The following is a 19,488-nucleotide window of genomic DNA, read 5'->3' as shown; positions in this document are numbered from 1 at the left end:
ACAGGGGCAAGTAAGGTGGCAGACTGTGCCTGTATGAAGGCTTGAAGGCCTTGAAAGAATTCCACCCAAGAGAAGGTGGCCGGTTCCATGCCAAGCCCAGGAGGTACTGGGGTAGGTGCCGCTGAATTTCCCTCTCCCATGGATGACCTAGTCTAAGGGTTACTCAGATCCGGGTTACTTCTGGTTAAGGCTGTTGCTGACCCACCTTCTGAATGGGAGAAGCCGAGCTTAGCAAAGTCCGGGGAGACCAACTCTCCCCTGGGCTTCCTCACAGTGCCGACATAAGCAAGAATCCAGGTCAGACTGTGAAGCCCTAATATAACAAGCAGCACAGAGAGAAAGGTGCTTATGTTTCTTTGCTGCCGGAGCCATTGGCATCGGTAACTGCATGTTGAAGCGGCTTGCGCTTAAAATTCTATGTGCAGATTTCAGGTGCCTACGTGGGCCGCAAGGCACACGCACAGCCCATGCACCCAGTTTTACTTGTATTCTGCGCATAGTAAGTTGTGCTCGTTTGTATGCGTACACCGTTATGCACACATGTGCGCAGAGCAGATACGCACTGCGCATACCAAAAGGTCTATGGCAGGTAATACAGGCACAAAAACTCATGCACAATGGCGTCGCCACGTCCTACCACACAGTGTGCTGACAAAGCATAAAGCGGGGCCTAGCTACCGGGGGGCCACTTAACCCGCTTGGAAGCCCACTTCTCTTTACTCCAACGGGATTGGGACAGACGTTGGTATGGCGTGCTGAGCAAGGAGACTGGAGGAAGTCTTACCGAAACCCCTCAGATGTCTCTGATGGGAGGAAATCCTCTTTTTTTATTTTATTTTATTTTTTTACTTTCCTGGGCCCAGCTGATTACAGAGACTGGTTACAGCTGCAGGGGAAGAGTGTTTTGGCTGTCACTGCCACGCTCGGCTTCCTGCACCCGCTTCTTTTCAGCTGCTTGTTGCGACCGGTCTGCGACAGCTTCGCTCCGCCTACCTCACTCTTCTTGCAGCTCCTCCCGCTCACCTCGGACTGAAATCTGGTGACCTCTCCGGCGTCCCCGGACCGGCTTTGGTACTGCTTCCCACCATGCTCCTCCAAGGTATCATAGGGCGCATGTGCGCACGCCACCCTCATCTTTATTTCCTCATTGGCGCGAACCTCAGGGGCATCCCCCTGAGATGACGTCATGCTGCCCGGATATTTAAACCTACATCTTTTGCTAGCTAATCGAGTTAGCAACCGGAATACTACGGATGGGATTCTCTGCCGCTCCAGCGTTATCTGGAACTCTTATTGCTAATGGGGTACCCGCTCCTCGGGGGCCTCTTCTGCTTCTTTCAGGCGCTATCAGGAAACCGGTACTCACTCGAGGGCCCGTGTTCCCTGAGTCGCTGCCTGCATCTTCAAACCCTTTCTACTTGGAAGACTTCACTAAGAGTTTCCATCTGTGAGTACAACTACCATCTATTCCACAGTACTGCTTCACTGGAACCAGGTACTCACTCCTCGAGGGCCTGCCCTCTGTTCCAGTGCCAGACCTCTTGTCTAGTGGAATCGCTGTGTGAGTACAATACCACTGAGTCTTTCTACTCTAAGGGATCAGGTACTCGCTCCTCGAGGGCCTGCTCTCCCTGTCTCAGAGCTTCTCCTATTCTACCTGGGGCTCTGTATGTTTCTCACTGTGTACTCATAACTCTCAGTCTCTTTCCACTACAGCACAGCCAAGCAGAGGATTTGCTGTTCCAGCGTCCTGTGGGATACTCGCCCAGCCCGGCTCAACATCTAATACTCACTACTGTAAGCTCTGGTGGTTTCCAAAAACTGTTTAAATAAAGATTCAATCTGTGTTTGTGTGTCCAGAGTCTAGCCTGACACCGTGGTCCCTCATGGGACTGCCCCCCGTAGGCGTGGTCAGCTGCCACAGTGTCCAAGGATCCACCCAAATATCAATAACCAAAACACTGCTTCAGCAGCAAAGTCCATATCAGGAACTGGCTACCGGACCAAGGCACACCTCTGAGGGAGCTCGGAAATCACCTCAGGAATTCTCAACTGGGGGAAGGACCTTTAGGTATCACAACAGGATAGTGGGCCTCAATCTTTTCTCCAATTTAAAGGTATAATTTCTTCTTCCAAAAGGTTCAGCGAGCCCCATAGGAAAGCACGTCCACATCTGCTGGAGACTGAGAAATACTGAAGGGCTGAGGTCACTGCAGGGGTTATCTAGGGTGACTTCAGCTTTGAAACCTGACTCATCTCCCTCTGCTGGCACTGGTCCTGAGTCCATCTCACTACACACTACGAAAGCACACTTTTGCACATAATTTCTTAGTAAATCGGAAGTTAATGGCCAATTTACTACCTGTGCTCTTTTTGAAAGCTCCAAAAACAGCAAACCTATTACACATTCCATGACAAGTGGCTAAGAAAGTCCCTATTAAAGGGTTCTTCTGGATTGTAGATCTAAGCAATGTGAGTGAAGACAAACAGGAAAAACTAACCTTTCTTATTGGTTGTGAAGTACTTGGAGTCCGTCATGGTTGGAATTCCTCAAAGAAGCTGTAACAAATAGGGCAGCATGTTAGGAACTCAACTGTTCCACCACAAGGGAAAAAAAAATATATGTAGCCACCTTTCATACAAACCAAGTTCCAAAGTGTTTTACAAAATTTTTAGGTCCTAAGTTATCTTTAACCTTTTAGGTACCAACGTTCCATAAGTGAAACATTTTTTCATATACTTTTAATTACTTGCAAATTTTTTATACCATATTTATACCATATCTGGGTCTAGTTAACTAAGATATGTAAAAAGGGGCATCAGGAAATAATTCCTTCAATGAGCAGGATCTAAAAGGTTAAGAATGAGTCACAGAAAGCAGAAAAAGACTAAGTTGTCTGGATAAAGTCAAGTAAGTTGCTGGAGGACAGTAAGTAGTGAAGGTAGAATAGGAGGTCCCACAATATTGTAGTTATGATCTATCCACATGGACAGATCAAATCATCTGGTGCTAGAGAAGACATTTGTGATGCTCCCATGGTTTAAACATATGCAGTTCTGTACATGTAAAGAAACTCTTACCCCCAACACCATCAGATCTGAATTCACATAAGGTTAGACAAGAATTGATCTCACACTCGGGCTTATTAATGAAATATCAAATGACATTTACAACCCAATTTTCCTTAAGCTCAAAGTGGGAAACAGAATGCATAAAACAAGACAAAAAAGTAACAATATAGTAAAAAAGCAAAAAACTTAAGCATATCCAAGGTTTTTATTTACTCTAGAAATTGGCACAAGAGACTTTTCTATTAGTGCATGCATGAGGAACTCTCCAATCCATCATACTGATTTTTGAGGTCAAGACAAATGAACAGGAGCAAAAAAATAATCTAAATGGCATTAAAATGCTGTTCTGTTTCTTTGTCCTCACACTGGCCAATCCAAGATGCTAGAACAGAACTCTCCTCTGATGCTAGACTCTTGTGTTGCACTGTACCTAACCAAGGCTGACCATGTTTCCAATGAATATTTAATGTTTGCTAGCTGTTCATCTGTGCAAGCTGCATATCAGGGTCATCCACGTGCCAAGGAAAGACTGGCAAGCGGTGAACTCACCTTACATAGAAACAGAAAAGGACAAAACGGTCCATCCAATCTGCCCAGCAAGCTCATGGTAGCATCTGCTACGCCATACAAGTCACCCCCTTATTTAGTTTCCCAAACCGTCAAAGTAAGGGCCCTTGTTGGTTTCTGTCTGAGTCCAATTCCCTGTTACCTCCTGCCATTAAAGCGGAGGGCAATGTTGGAGTTGCATCCAAAGTATCAGGCATGTTGGTGAAGGGTAGTAACTAAATACCAATTGATGCTAGAGCCAGGAATTTTCACCCAAAATAGCAAACAAAATAAAGGAAACTCTAAACAATAAACAAACCTTGTGCACTTGGTAATGTATTCACCTCAGTAACTTATATAGTAATACGAGCTTACATATGAAAGTTTGTATCTAAGTAACGTTACGCATCAGCAAGCCTGACGGCATGCGCTCACAACTGGACTACTCTGCTCGATATATGGTTAGAGTTTTATTTGGAAAGAAAAATCTTCCAAAAAAATAGCATTTTCACGTACACGATGTAGTAGTCCAGATGTGAGCGCACGCCGTCAGGCTTGCTGATGCGTAACCTTACTTAGATACAAACTTTCATATGTAAGCTCGTATTGCTATATAAGTTACTGAGGTGAATACATTACCAAGCGCACAAGATTGTTTTTTGTTTGGAGTTTCCTTTGTTTATTGCTATTAAGGGTAGTAACCTCCACACCAGCAAGTTTCCCCCATGATTATTGGTTTCCCAGACCATGAAATCCAATGTCCTTGTTGGTTGCTGTCTGAATCTAATTCCCCTTTTCCTCTTTTCCCCCTGCCATAAAAGCAGAGAGCAATGATGGAGTTGCATCAACAGTATCCAGGCTTATTGGTTAAGGGTAGTAACCGATGCAGCTGCAAGTTACCCCCCATGCACTCTTTTCTTCATTTCCATCCTTTGGCCTTTAGGGATCCACAGTGTTTATCCCATGCCCCTTTGAAATCTTTCACTGTTTTTGTTTTCACCACCTCCTCTGGAAGGGCATTCCAGGCATCCACCACCCTCTCCATGAAGAAGTATTTCCTAACACTGGTTCTGAGTCTTCCTCCCTAGAGTTTCATTTTGTGACCCCTAGTTCTACTGATTTCTTTCCAACAGAAAAAGTTTGTCGATTGTGCATCATATCTCCCCCTGCACCTCCTCTCCTCCAGGGTATACATACTTAGGTCCTTCCATCTTCTTCATGGTTTACTAGTGACGGGACAGAGCTATGGGCTGAGCAAAAGACATGGGAGCAGCACACAAGCCTATCATGTGGGGATACAAGGGAGTTATCTATTTCTAGTGATTGCTAGAGTCCTTTGCTTTATTGATGTGATAAGACCAAAAAGGGGAAAAAGGTTTCAGTATTAGTCTCACAATTCAAGGCTTTAAACGGTACTTCTGCAGCAATAAATCAGCATGGCTTGGGACCATGGCTCAGTAGCTACACAGTCTGGAAAGAGATTTAATTCCAGACTTGGACACCAGCATTTGAAAGTGATGGGGCTGAAAGCAGCAGCAGAGAAGCCAGGCTCATAGTACACCGCAGCCAAGACATCAGGCACTTTTCTGATGAGAAATGACCTGTAGAAGGAGCTGTGCTCGCCTCCCCGTTATCAGGCTGCTTCCGATGCAGCACAGCAGCATCCAGATTTACTTAGACCCACAATGGTAAAAGATCTCAAAAGGATTCCAGTACTTTGCCGTGGGGCTGAAGAAGAAATCTAATGGAAAAAGGCTACGGGGATGTGCTTGCTAAAACTGTCACATTTTCTATTAGAGAGGTTTTAAGTCCTTCATTCCTCTTCCCACCCCCAGCAGATTTATTGTCTCTACTTGGCAGAGAAAAGCTGAAATTGCAGAAAAGGATAAGACACCAAATAAGAAGGAAAAAACAAAGGACTATTTTTTTTTTTAGAGGTTTTTTCTTTGCTTTTAAAATGCATTTGTGCAGGGGAAAAGGTGTGCCATAGTGGTCAGTACTGTTTTGGAATGGATAGTCCTGAAATCGAGGTTTTGGCATGTTAGTATGTTCCTTTGTCAAAGCAAATATTTTACTTTCTTATTGTTTCTTCTCCCCTGATAAAAAAAAAAAAAAAAAAAAAAAAGAGTCTTGTGTTGTGCCCCAGAACTAAAAAGCAAGAGTCACTTTCATCCCAGAAACTGTTGCATGTCAAAGCTTGATGAACAGTGCCTGTAAAGCATTTTAGAATCCTTTGTGGCAGTTGTGCTGCATTCTAATAAATCAAAGACCTGTATCATTTGAACTGAAACACCAGGTTAAGAGAGCATCCAGATCTCAAAGCCAAGGATGACTATAGCCCTTGGGGCTTCTTACAGTACAACGTATACTGGTCCATGGTAATAATTAACACCACACGGAACAGCAACGTGGTAGTGGCACCATGGTGAGAGCACAGAGAGCCATATCTGTGGATCCCAGTCCAATTGCTCAATCAATCACTGGAGAAAGTGGGTTTACCTCCCAGTATACAAGCTTTAGCATGTAAGCTCTCTAAAGCAGGGACATTTTAACTGTGCAGTTTATCATGAGATCAGTTTACAGCACCAACAATTCTCAACCTATAGAATAGCAGCCCAATTTGAGGGAAAGGGAAAAGATGAGGGAAAGGGAAAAGATGAGGGAAAGCTTGTAGCTGTTCCATGTTTTCAATCCAAAGATTTATGAACACACTAATTGTGTTTCTGCCATACTTGTTTTTAACTCACTTAACTGATCTCTACAAAACCATCATGAGAAGGGGGAAGTTAAAGTTGGTTCACTCACTCCCACTCTGTAGAACCTCATTCACCTCAATTCACTTGGGCTGGTCAGGAATTTCCAGGATTAAAGTGCACCTCTCACTAAGGCCAGAACCTCCTCTACCTAGGAATTTACAACGCTGCACAATGGAATGCCCTTAGCATTCACCTCATGCTCCCAACAATACTATCTCCATTTTTCTCATGGTCCCAACAATATTATCACCAGTTTGTGAGTTCTCTACACTAGAACTGCTTCTGAAACCAACCCTGGTTAACCCACAGTCAGTGAAGTTCCAGAAGCTGGTTAAGGCTCATCTATTTGCTAGCGAGGTTTAAGATGTGAGATGTTAGTATGGGTGGGTTGGGCTCCCCGGGTCATTGGGAGTATGGCATGCAGTAATCATGGCCTAGCTGCAACACACTGAGAATGCAATTGAAGTCAGAGCTGTAATTTGGAGGGTTCAGATCAAAGGACAAATCGAGGTGGTCTTTAAAGTTTTATTTTGTATATTTTAAATGTGTATTATTACAAACTGCATTTATGTTTGTCACCAATTATGTAGTATATAATATTTTATAAATAAGTATTCACAATAAATATGCAAGACAAATGCATATGCATTACATGCAAATTTATCTCCTGCAATTTCTTTCTGGAAATCCTTAAAACCTAACTGGTTGTGCAGTCACCAGAACAGGTTTGGGAAGCCCTGCACCAACTTTTTAATATCCTAAAAGACAAGATGCTGGAATAATACAGAGTAATCATATCCCGAACTATATGGAAAACAGCAGAAGTATTAACAAAAATATTTTGTATAGGACTGCAAAAAGAAAGCTGGCAAAATTAGAGTGCAAAAGTGATCACAGACACTTCAAATGGGCAAAAAACACAATACATGCTATCCGAAGGCCAAAGTCTGCTTTTCAGGGTAACCAAGTCATGCAAATTAGCTTTATTCTCATACCATATACAATTGATGCATATTCATTGTTGATATTCTATAAAGTGGAACCGTTGGTCACCCTGACTTAAAACTTATGTTCTAGACCAGGGGTGCTCAAACCGGTCCTATGAGTCTCCCCCAGCCAGACGGGTTTTCAGGATATCCCGAATGAATATGCAAGAGAAATATTTGCATACACAGGTGGTAGTGCATGCAAATAAATCTCATACATATTCATTCGGGATATCCTGAAAACCCGACTGGCAGAGGTGCCCGTAGATCCAGTTTGAGCAGCCCCCTGTTCTAGACCACCATACATACTTTTATTAATTATTGCCGCCTTAAAGTGACTAAATTCTGATTCCGACTGATTCGGGTGTTTTCATCAGCAAAAGATCCATCTCCCAGGAGGTTTAAGAAATGGAACTGTCCAGCAGAAAAATCTCTAGCAAAAGCACCCACAGCGATTGGCTTCCTACAGCGCAGCTCCTCCCTCACCCGCTGCTCCTCTCTCCCAGACTAACCCTTGCCAGTAGCAAACACCAGAGTCCCTCCCCCAGCATCCTATCAGTAATCTCCAGAACCCCCGCCCTCCTTCGAGGACTATCTCTCCCTCACAAACCCAGGGCTAAAAGCTCCTCACTGGAGCTGGCACCGCTCGCCCATACTCTCCCGTTATCCCCGAGTGCCCACACCCTCCCTGCCTCCTCCTCTCACCAACCTCCCTCCTTGGCTGCTTCTCTCTCTCTCTCTCTCTCTCTCTCTCTGAGTGCGTCCAGCTCTCTATCCGCCCTCCCTCGCTGAGTCGGGGAGGGACAACAACAAACACATAGATACTCACCCAGAACAGGACTCACTTCTCCGAATATCGGCGGGTCAGTAAAACCGGGCTGGGCGGACCGGAAGTGCACAACCTCCAAGGGTGGGACCTCAAAAGACTGCGGATGAGAAACCGGAAGTCAGCCAGAGCAAGGTGGAGCGGTGGCATAGAGCACACAAACAACTGAGCGTGAGAGTCGCTTCTGACCATAGAGAATAGTGGGCGGCTAGAGCGTCTTCTCCGCTTCCTGTTTCCGTTGTGGGGGGTGGCGAGGGGAGGATAAACTACCCTGCTGTTTAATAAATGGTGTTGGAGTGGGCTGTGAATTAATAATGTAGTTCTGAGTAGTAGAGGCGGTTACCCTCTGAATAAGTATTTGCTCTGAAGGGGCTGCGGTTGTGGGTTTATACTTCTTATACTCCACGTAGAGGTTTGGAGTGGCCATTCCATCCTCCAGTTTGCTTGTTTTACATGCATAATACTCTGCCCCACTTCTGATGCCAATAGTCCTTGGTCTCCGGTTGGCCTTTACGAACAAGTTTTCTAACGCCCAAAGCCTTCAGCAGTAAAGGGGTGAATACATCATCTTCACTAATTTTTGTTTTATTGAAAAGTTGAAGGGTTATTATTGTTTACTTAGAAACATACAAGATCGTTTCTAAATCTGAGTACTTAATTGCCTTAGATCGCTGGTGATGATCTACCAAGACAGCAGGAGATAGAAGAAAGCGGATGAATGGCCTTAAAGCAAGGGCTTGCCTCAGATGTGTGAAGAAGTTGGAAAGTTCGATCTACTTGAGTGGAGTCCACAGGTCAGAAACCGTTAATGTCGCGCTCCTCACCAGTTTCACTTGCACGTCTGCTTTCCAGCTTTTATCTTTTCATTTAAACGAGCGGAACTTGTTGGCTGGAGTATTTCAATAATCAATTTTGATTTTCCTGGTATGTTTATATGGCTATTCAATTTTGGGCTAGATCTATAAGTTTTATAAGGGAAAACGTTATTTAACTTTCTTGATGGAATGGATAGGGGTTTACATAGACATATAGAGCTGTAAATTGAATGGGTTTGGGAGATAACGTGTACACAGACAGACAAAGCAAATAAGAACATAAGCTGTGCCAAGCTGGGTCAGGCCAATGGTTCATTGAACCCAGCATCCTATTTATGACAGTGATCAGTCCGGGTCACTAGAAATTACCCTGCAAATCCCAATATGAAAGACTGTTTCATGTTGTTGTCCTCAAGAGTTTAGAGATGGAGAAACCATAATACATAAGGACTTTTTTTTTAAGGAAAAAAAGTGTTAAAAATGTGCAATTTACTTAAGCATTTTTCCTTTCTATGCGAGATTCCATTTAAAGAAATGTCAGACTGATCTGGTAGCTTTACGAACTATGCTAGATAAACAATTGAATATTCTGATACACAATAAGAAATAAGTCTTATTTCTTACTGTGTTTATTTCTGCTCAGATTTAGTATTTTCCCTGAGAATGGCTGAGCACGCTGCACATCTCACAACTACGTCTGTAAGTGATGAGAGGCCCTCAATCTTCGAAGTTATCGCACAGGATAGTTTGATGTCGGCAGTGAGGCCTGGACTTCAGCATATAGCAAAGGTATGTACAACAATCCTCATAGGCCATATTATCAAATAGACCTTTATTTTTTCCATTAAGAGCTAAGTTAATTTTTAAAGTTCCTTCTATTTAAGTATATCCACCCCTGTGACTGAGCACATTAGGGCACTGCTGGGCTGATTCTTATGAGAACTCCAGGCAGGCATCACACTGATAACCCAGGGGTGCTCAAACTGGTTCTATGCGCCCCCCCCCCCCCCCCCAGTCAGGTTTTCAGGATATCCCTAATGTATATGCATGAGACTTATTTGCTTGCACTACCTCCCGTGTATGCAAATATTTCTCATGCATATTCATTAGAGAAATTGAAAACCCAACTGGCTGGGGGGAGACCCATAGGACCAGTTTAAGCATCCCTGTGATAACCTCTGACAGTGGCCAATCCAGGTCGCCTGGAGGAAGTAGCCAACAGATTCTACTGGAAAGATCCTGTCTCTCTTTTTCATTCTCAACTCCTGGCAGTAAGAGTTCCCCAGACCTGCCTAGTAAATAGTTGTTAATGGCATTGTCCCCAAAAATCTTGTTCAAACCTTTTTTTTTTTTTTTTTAATTTAACTGGTCTCACTAGCAGCATTGGAGCCATGCACATCTCACATAATAGCAGCTGTGTTCACACTGCATTTTTGTGTTAGATTCTTGCAGAGTCCAATCCTCAGCGCTATGGCACCCTCTGGAGGTGGTTTGATGAGATCTACTCCCTGTTCGACTTGCTTCTCCAGCAGCACTTCCTGGCCAAGGCAAGTGCCTCCTTCTCTGAGAATTTTTACAGTTTGAAGAGAGTCGTGCTGGAGAGCCATAAGAGTCCTCACAGCTTGGCTAGCACAGGACTGCCAAAGGGACACCACTGGAGATCACTCCTGTTCTTGGTCCTCGTTCCTTATTTGAAAGTAAAACTGGAGAAGCTGGTGTCTCGGCTGCGTGAAGAGGATGACTACTCCATTCACTTGCCAGCATCACCCTGGAAGAAATTCTACAAGGCCTTTTTGGCTGCCTACCCCTTTGTGAACATGGCCTGGGAAGGCTGGTTTCTCTCGCAGCAGCTGCGCTACATTCTTGGAAAGGCTCAGCACCACTCACCACTGCTGAGCATGGCAGGAGTGCAGCTGGTGAGGCTGACCTCAGAGGATATCCAGGCTATGGAGCAGAGAGAAGCTTCTGTAGCTGTCTCACAGCAGTCTGCACACAGGTAGGTAATCTTCAAAATATAAAAATCTTGCTATAAGAAAAATAAGGGACTTATCTTATCATATAGCATGTCGGGCTGCTTATAGCTTTTTCTGACTAAGCCTTGAGTGGCGCTAGGGCTTTATAATCATCGGTCACTATTATAGAGATGGTTTATCTGGATTCATAGATTCTTTATCTTAATCTTAGAGCTATCAGTGCACTTATCTAGATGAAGTCCACTATATAGTCGAGCCTCTTATAATCCGTTATCCAACACTGCAATGTTTCGGAGTAAACGCTCCTTCTTCAGGGAATCGAATCGCTAGAATGTCGGCATCTTAATATGTGGATTATTGTGGATTAATCTGTAACTTATGCAACACTGTTAAGAATGCCCTTTTAAATCCATTACTTCGTATTTGTTTGGACGGTATAAACGACAGGTAATCTTCAGCAGATGAAAAGGTAGGTGGGTACTGTCAGCTTATAAATGTGATTTTAATTTTTTCTTATTCCCAGTAGCAGTGCAGCCCAATCGTTTTGTTCTCTAGGGATCTGACTATGTCTTCTTAAACCTATCAATACAGTAGATGTAGAGAGGACCTATTTTTCTGGATGCATGTTGCATTAGTTTAGTGTTTAAAACAATTCTCCAACTGAAAAATTGTACATCTTTATACTGAGGGTTCCCTTTGTTCTGCCTGCCCCTACAAGATCCCAATAGGAATGTCTGCTGTATTTGTTAAAAGTCATCCTGTCCCTTGTAAACCAGTTTTCTTAAAGAAGAGCCGTTTTTGATGGGTTTCTCAATTACTTTTTAGTTTTAGGTGCTCTCCTCTGAAATTCTTATACTGTTGGTTATCCTTGAAGTGGAGCCCAGAACCCAACCAGTACATTAACCCTGAGTCTTCCCCTCAGTTAACATAACCTGTGTGGCCACTGCTTTTTCACAATAAATCCCAAGTCTTTTACTGGGATTTTAGCAGACAACACTGATCTATTCAGTTTTAATTCTGCTTGCCCATTCTAGTGGCCTAAATGCATAACCAATGGGGTCAAGGGGAACAGGGAGAGGGTGGGAAGGCAGCAGAGTATGGCTTGTGGAGCTCCCCTGGAGTCAAATATATTTTACCGAAATGGAAATCATGTGGGCTAGTACTAATTTATCCAGTTCTGTTGTGGAAACTTGGGACCAACCAATTTGCTTAGATTCATGTTTCACTTACCCAAATAGCATGAGGTAACATGCTCGATGCTGAGGTACTGTTAATGCTTATTGCATGGACAGTACAGTTTACACCATGGGCAGTGCATGTACTCATTTGTCCAGCCAGCTGATTAATTAGTAGTACAAGTCTCAGAAAACATTAACGTTTATATCTGCACCCCCTCCTCTCCTACAGCCTAAACAACAAACTGAGAAGAGCTGTGAAGAGAGCATTGGGAAGCATCACACTATCATTCTCCACCGGCCTCTCTGTGGGTGTCTTCTTCCTGCAGTTCTTGGACTGGTGGTACTCTTCTGAAAACCAGGAGACTATCAAAGCTCGGAGCACACTCCCTGCCCCTCCTCCACCCATCCACTTCGACCAAGAGACGTACTCGCCTCTTCTGCCGAAACTGAAGACCGTCTGCCCACTCTGCCGCAAGATCCGAGCCAACGACACTGCGCTCTCCACGTCGGGCTATGTCTTCTGCTACCGCTGTGCTTATTACTATGTGAAGCATCACCAGCGGTGCCCAGTAACTGGGTACCCTACTGAGCTGCAGCACCTTGTGAAGCTGTATTCTCCCGAAGGCTGAATGAACTGGGTGGAATTAAGATGATTGTATTAACTAACAAAAAACAACGTAAATAGAACGTAGACTGCTGTAAGTGTGAGGTGGCCATAGGAAATTGTGAGGCATCTCATTAACAGAAGCCTGTCCCTCCCAGACAGTTTCTGGGAGTCATCTATAGATTTGTTCACACTCACTCCCTTCCAGCTGGCAATAGGGACAGGCAGCACATGACATTGTATTTTATTCTTGCCAGGATCAGCACTTTAGAACTAGTGAATGAGATATCAAATGTCTGTTTTCTTTGGTCGGCATTTGCTCTCAGGCCTCCTTTGCTAGGCATGTTTGGACACCAGGGGTTTTATTGTGCTTCTGGATTGAAAGGGCTTTGCTAAGAGGCCCTGCCTCTGACTTGCTGTATTGTGGTGTTGGCTGAGCTCCAGTCCACCCTACGATAGTGTTTCTCTCCTCATTTTCTAATTCCCATTCTCCCAAAAGAAAACTATGCCCAGAACGGATTGGGAGAAAAGTTCAGAAACCTACTAGCCCAGATTAATTTTACCTTTTGTTCTTAATATTTTATCTTCAAATAATTTAAGCGGTGTTAACTCCTTTTAATGTTGCACATCAGGTGCCAAAACATTGTCTTACTGTTCATTGTCTTCGGTTCCCCAGATGTTTAGTATTGCATTTCCTTATTAGAAAAAGAGGGGGAATTAGATGGAGGTCGTTGCTGCATGTAGCAGTATTTTAAGACTCCTCTTATGTAGCAGTTTGATCCATTCCATGAGCTTAATTAGCCACACCTCAAAAGAAATAAGATCTTGCAAGCAGTGCCTTTGCAAGGCAACAAATATAAAGCAAACTCACCTGTACCTAATGTACTACCGCTGTAAAAGAAGGAATGGTGTAAAGTGCTGAAGCACGGTGCTCTTAAAATGTTGCTGGGAAGCAGCAGTGCTTTATCTGAAGGTTCAGAGAAGACGAGAACATTGTTGGCTTCTTTGCCAGAAGGAGATCTTGAGCACACCCTTACTTCTCTGCGTCGGAAAGCACAACCTTGTCTCAGATCACCTGGATACGAGATTTGGGACCACACGTTGTGGACTTTGTTCTCAGCTGCTCTGGCAGATCCTCTGTCTCTAGGACTAAAGAGCCCAGGTTTCTTGCTAGGGGACTTTTGGGAGCCTCCCAGAGGCCTGACTTCACCTCCACTCAGCTTTGTAGCATGCAGTGTTTTACCATCAAGATTTTAGAGTTGGTTATGCCAGTTAGTTTTGTTGAAGCACAAAATCCAATTTTTCCTGATCCCTGACAAAATAATGAGTGTTTTATCTAATGCTAATCAAATTTGCCAAATAATCTATGCTGCACTTTTACAACGATGTGATCATAGTAGTAAATGGGTAGAGCACGGTAATTTTTGTTCTCATTTTTCCACAAATGTTTGGACAATTCCTTTATTAAAAGTACTAAGCCAGAGGATCCCAAACCTGAGGTGGGGCCCTGCAGCCAGTCAAGTTTTCAGGCTGTCTACAATGAATATGTATGAGAGAAAATGTGCACGCAAAGTTTTATCTTGTGCATATTCATTATGGACGTCCTGAAAACCAGAGTGGCTGGGTTACCCCAGAAGAGGTTTGAGAAGCAGTGTACTAAACAATTTTTTTTTTTTTTTTAAAGAACAAGAGCCTTGAATAGAGGTCAGCAGAGGGGAGTGCAGGACTAGGAAATATGCTAAGATTCCTATTCTATAACAGTTTAAGCCAGACCAGCTTTTTACGTTCATCATAATTGGGTATGTTTTGGAGGCTTTTTAGGCCACTGCAGGGTGAATCTGAGATCCTGAATACTCAGATTTAGTTAATCAAAAGCTGAGGTAATAAAATGGAAGCCATAAAATAGGGGTGGCCACCTCAAGAGTCACAAACGGGCCAGGTTTTCAGGCTATCCACAATGATTTATGCATGAGAGATTTGTATACAATGGAGGCAGTGCATGCGGATCTATCTCCTGCATATTCATTGTGGATAACCTGAAAATGTAACCCATTTGTGGCTCTCAAGGATCAGAGTTTGCTACCTCTGCCCAAAAATATTCCCTGTAAAGGTGGTCTTCCCAAACCTGTCCTGGGACCCTTTAGCCAGTCAGGTCTGCAGGAGATCCACAATGAATATACATGAGATGAATTTGTATATACTGATATGCAACTTAATCTCATTCGTATTCATTGTGGATCTCCTGAAAACTTGACTGGTGGGGGGGGGGGTCGTCCCAGGACAGGTTTAGGAAACCCCACTGCAAAGTGTAGTATAGCGAAAGCTAAAGGAGACCAATAGCTGTCTAGCAGGAAGAGTGAAAAAGATAGTGTTGGTGGGACTGGATGCAGACAGCGCTTAAACCACTAACATTTCAACTAGTGTGCCTTCCTCTGCAGATACACTTTTCTGTCTTAATTCACACAGCTAAAATATACTGAAAGCAATAAAGCTCACCGTTACCATATTTTTTTTGGTTATTTTGTAGAGTTCCTGTCTGTGATTGCCTAAACTGGGATGAATTTTTGTTTCTTTCATCATTTCCATAGCAGACACGCAACTGTCCACTCGCACATCTTTCATATACATTCTTAATGCAGCACTCCACACTCCCAGTTATGTTAAAAACATACCATAAATTTGTAAAATATGGATGGAAATAAACCTGGTTCTATTGATCTCTTATCCTCCAGAATCCTTTCCTGTGATTGTTTATTGTATGTTGCAGGTAGCACTTTGGGAAGCCCTGCTCGAGAAGCAAACTGTCTAAGGACCTCACAGCCAGTCGGGTTTTCAAGATAGCCACATTGAAAATGCATGAGATAAATTTGCATATCATGGACACTCAATATATGCAAATTGATCTCATGCATATTCATTGTGGCTATCCTGAAGTCGTGACTGGCTTCTTGGGTCCCTAGAACAGGTATAAAAAGCCCTGTAGATCAATATTAGTTGCATGTGGAAAGAGAGGTAAAAAAATATTTTTTTAAAAAGCCCAGTGGTTAGAGCAGAGGTGGGTAATTCCAGACCTCAGGGGATACCAATCAGTCTGGTTTTCAAGCTATCCTCAATGAATATACATGAGATAGAATTGCATTACTGTGTTAGGACAAGGGGCTGCTGACCAGGGACACAAGGGTCAAATCCCACTTCCCCCACTGCCACACTCTGACCTTGGGCAAGTCACTTTTTCTGGAGGATTCTAAAATTCCTCAGACTCTCCATGTTATTTTGCCCCTCCTCTCCAGAGTACATGGCCCACCCTACCCTGGTACAACCCTCTCACACTCTTCCACATCATTATATGCAGAGCCCCTGCTCTGTTGCAGATTTTTTCAAAATTCTGTGGCACTTAATCTGTGCAATTTACATAATTTTGCTCAAAGATTCACATATTACTATGCAAAAATTCAACCTTTTACTGAACATATCACATTTTGTTTTTTAACAATATTTAAACTATCAAGCACAAAATGTATCAAGTACAAAAATGATCAAGAAAAGATGCACAAGGAGCAAGCTTTTAATTGTGAAATGACACTTGCTTTGAAATGAAATACAGTGCACCAATTTTTTTTTTGAGAAAGTCCTTGTTGCCTTTCCAAGTATATGAGCTTATTAATGCTGAAATGACCCACCATCAGCAGTATCATCTTGTTACTTACACAGAATGATATGCACAGATACTGGCCCCATAATAAGACAAGAAAAAAAAAAAGATCTGAATTAAAACAAGTTTGAAACTTGTCAGCAGGAGTGCCAATCATCCAGGCTTCTATGAAGTGAAATTAATTTTATGGCTGCCAGCTGTAGGACAGCAGCAGTTAGACTTCCAAAACATCCAGGACATTGGAGTTGGTGTATAGTTGGGCACCTTGGTTTAAGAGATCTTTGACAGATCAAAAATTAACTGTTCCAACTTAACCCCCACCCATTTCTGTTCTCTTCAGGATAGGAGGGGGGGTTTGGATTAGGCTGTCTACACCAGCCTCATCTACTTCCCCCACCTATTCCCTACAGGCTGCTTGCAAGGGGAGGGGGCTGAAGCAGGAAGCAGCTGAGACTAAAAGCAGGTACGCTCTTGTAAATTGTAAATTATGCAGCCATAGGCTAATTATGTGGTTTCTGAGTGGGAGAAGGGAGATGAGGGAGTCCTGCAGAATCGGGGGGGTGTCCGCTTGTTCTGATTATATGTCTCTCTTCCATATTGACTCTACCACAATAATCAGAGGTACATATATGCTATATATACTCTTGTTTCCACAGTCACCTGGCTTTATATATTTTTTATTCACATCATTGTATAGTCAATCTTTTTGAAAATCATCTTTATACCCTCTACATATAATGCTTACATCAAATAGATGCCCCACAATAATTCCCAAAAACATTTTTGCAGTATCACTAGGTTCAACGCCTAACATTGTTAACACAGCTCACATAACTCCCAACGAGGACCCTCATTTCACCCTCAAAGGGCTTATTCGGGGGGAAATCATCAAAGCAGGGCTCAAGAAATGTCTTGGAGGCTTCAATATCTTCTCTACTGTAAAGTCACTGATTCCACACAACTTCCCATGTCGCTCAAATCTTCTCTATGTGCCTTCTCTATTGAACTCCATGCATAAATTTTTAACATTGCACAACTTCCAATTCGCACAATGCACAGTTATTACAACAGTACAACAACGTGATTGGAGCTCCTTTGATCTGCCTTTCATCAGAATTTTTTTCCGTGTAACTTCACACAAACATTCTTTCAAGGACAACTTCCTTACCAGCACATTGTGTGAATTGGAAGTTGTGTGATATTAAAAATGTCTGGACGGAGTTCAATAGAAGGCACATAGAGAAGATTTGAGTGAGGTGGGAAGTTGTGTGGAATGAATTGTGGAATCATTGACGTTACAGTAGAGAAGATAGTGTTGAAGCCTCAGACATTTCTTGAGACCTGCTTTGATGATTTCCCCTGAAGAAGCCCGTTGAGAGTGAAACGAGGGTCTTCATTGGGAGTTAAGAAGCTTCTCTCTGCTCCATAGCCTGGATATCCTCTGAGGTCAGCCTCACCAGCTGCATCCCTGCCATGCTCAGCAGTGGTGAGTGGTGCTGAGCCTTTCCAAGAATGTAGCGCAGCTGCTGCGAGAGAAACCAGCCTTCCCAGGCCATGTTCACAAAGGGGTAGGCAGCCTAAAAGGCCTTGTAGAATTTCTTCCAGGGTGATGCTGGCAGGTGAATGGAGTAGTCATCCTCTTCACGCAGCTGAGACACCAGCTTCTCCAGTTTTACTTTCAAGTAAAGAACGAGGACCAAGAACAGGAGTGAGCTCCAGTGATGTCCCTTTGGCAGTCCTGTGCTAACCAAGCTCTGAGGACTCTTATGGCTCTCCAGCACGACTCTTCGAACTGTAAAAATTCTCAGAGAAGTAGGTCGAACAGGGAGTAGATCTCATCGAACTACCTCCAGAGGGTGCCATAGTGCTGAAGATTGGACTCTGCAAGAATCTAACACAAAAATGCACTGTCGGGCCGATGCAGTACAGTGCGCTCAGGCCGAGCGCAGTTAGCCCCGCGTTGGACACGTGTTTTTGACACGCTATTTTTACCCCTTATACAGTAAATGGTAATAGCGTGTGGAAAATGCACAGCCAACCCCCCCAAAATTAATGGCGCCCGCAACATGCAAATGCATATTGATGGGCCTATTAGTTATTCCCGCACGATACAGAAAGTAAAATGTGCAGCCAAGCCGCACATTTTAATTTCGGCCAGCACCAGGAAAGTGTACAGAAAAGCAGAAAAACTGCTTTTCTGTACACCCTCCAACTTAATATCATAGCGATATTAAGTCTGAGGCCCCAAAAGTAAAAAAAAAATTAAAATCTGCCCGCGGGTTGGAAGACAGACGCTCAATTTTGCCGGCGTCCGTTTTCCGAACCCGTGGCTATCAGCAGGTTCGAGAACAGACGCCGGTAAAATTGAGCGTTGGCTGTCAAACCCGCTGACAGCTGCCATTTCTGTCAAAAAGGAGGCGCTACTGTCGCGTCTCCTTTTATCGCAGGCCCTCATTAGCATATTATTTCTTACTGAATCGCTCGCCCAGGAGAGTGGGCACTCGCCGGCTCTCCCACGGGTTTTTCTGCATCAGCCCGAGTGTGAACATAGCTGCTATTATGTGAGATTTGCATGGCTCCAGTGCTGCTAGTGAGACCAGTTAAATTTAAAAAAAAAAAGTTTGGACAAGATTTTTGGGGAAAACTCCATTAACAACTATTTACTAGGCAGGTCTGGGGAACTCTTACTGCCAGGAGTTGAGAATGAAAAAAGAGACTGGATCTTTCCATTAGAATCTGTTGGCTACTTCCTCCAGGTGACCTGGATTGGCCACTGTCAGAGGTTATCACAGGGGTGCTCAAACTGGTCCTATGGGTCCCGCCCCCCCCCCCCAGTCAGTTGGGTTTTCAATCTCTCTAATGAATATGCATGAGAAATATTTGCATACACGGAAGGTAGTGCAAGCAAATAAGTCTCATGAATATACATTAGGGATATCCTGAAAACCTGACTAGCTGGGGGGGGGGGGGGCATAGAACCAGTTTGAGCACCCCTGGGTTATCAGTGAGATGCCTGCCTGGAGTTCTCATAAGAATCAGCCCAGCAGTGCCCTAATGTTCTCAGTCACAGGGGTGGATAT

General features: G+C 43.7%; 2 protein-coding genes across 4 annotated transcripts in view; one reads left to right on the top strand and one right to left on the bottom strand.

The window, feature by feature from the left end:
* The window catches only part of AP2B1 (adaptor related protein complex 2 subunit beta 1), a 340,179-nt gene extending 331,851 nt beyond the window's left edge, over nucleotides 1–8,328 (bottom strand). For both annotated transcript variants that reach the window (XM_029612743.1, XM_029612744.1), the window contains exons 1-2: nucleotides 8,190–8,328; nucleotides 2,502–2,559 (exon numbers count right to left, since the gene is read on the bottom strand). In XM_029612743.1, the coding sequence (XP_029468603.1) occupies nucleotides 2,502–2,538 (37 nt within the window). In that variant the 5' untranslated portion in view covers nucleotides 2,539–2,559; nucleotides 8,190–8,328. The remainder of the gene's footprint in view (nucleotides 1–2,501; nucleotides 2,560–8,189) is intronic.
* PEX12 (peroxisomal biogenesis factor 12) lies at nucleotides 8,233–15,480 on the top strand. Of its 2 annotated transcripts, none has more exons than XM_029612747.1 (5): nucleotides 8,233–8,357; nucleotides 8,854–8,980; nucleotides 9,645–9,790; nucleotides 10,444–10,997; nucleotides 12,382–15,480. In XM_029612747.1, exons 3-5 carry the CDS (start codon nucleotides 9,665–9,667, stop codon nucleotides 12,779–12,781), a joined length of 1,080 nt encoding a protein of 359 aa, XP_029468607.1. In that variant the 5' UTR covers nucleotides 8,233–8,357; nucleotides 8,854–8,980; nucleotides 9,645–9,664; the 3' UTR covers nucleotides 12,782–15,480. The 2 variants fall into 2 exon arrangements, with proteins under 2 accessions (XP_029468607.1, XP_029468606.1); XM_029612746.1 differs by lacking the exon at nucleotides 8,233–8,357 and adding an exon at nucleotides 8,401–8,741.
* The last annotated feature ends 4,008 nt before the right edge of the window (nucleotides 15,481–19,488 follow it).

Source organism: Rhinatrema bivittatum, chromosome 8 (assembly GCF_901001135.1).
Source record: "Rhinatrema bivittatum chromosome 8, aRhiBiv1.1, whole genome shotgun sequence".
In the NCBI taxonomy this organism is placed as follows: domain Eukaryota; kingdom Metazoa; phylum Chordata; class Amphibia; order Gymnophiona; family Rhinatrematidae; genus Rhinatrema; species Rhinatrema bivittatum.
The sequence above is the reverse complement of the archived record's forward strand: the minus strand, read 5'-3'. Positions and strand labels throughout refer to the sequence as shown.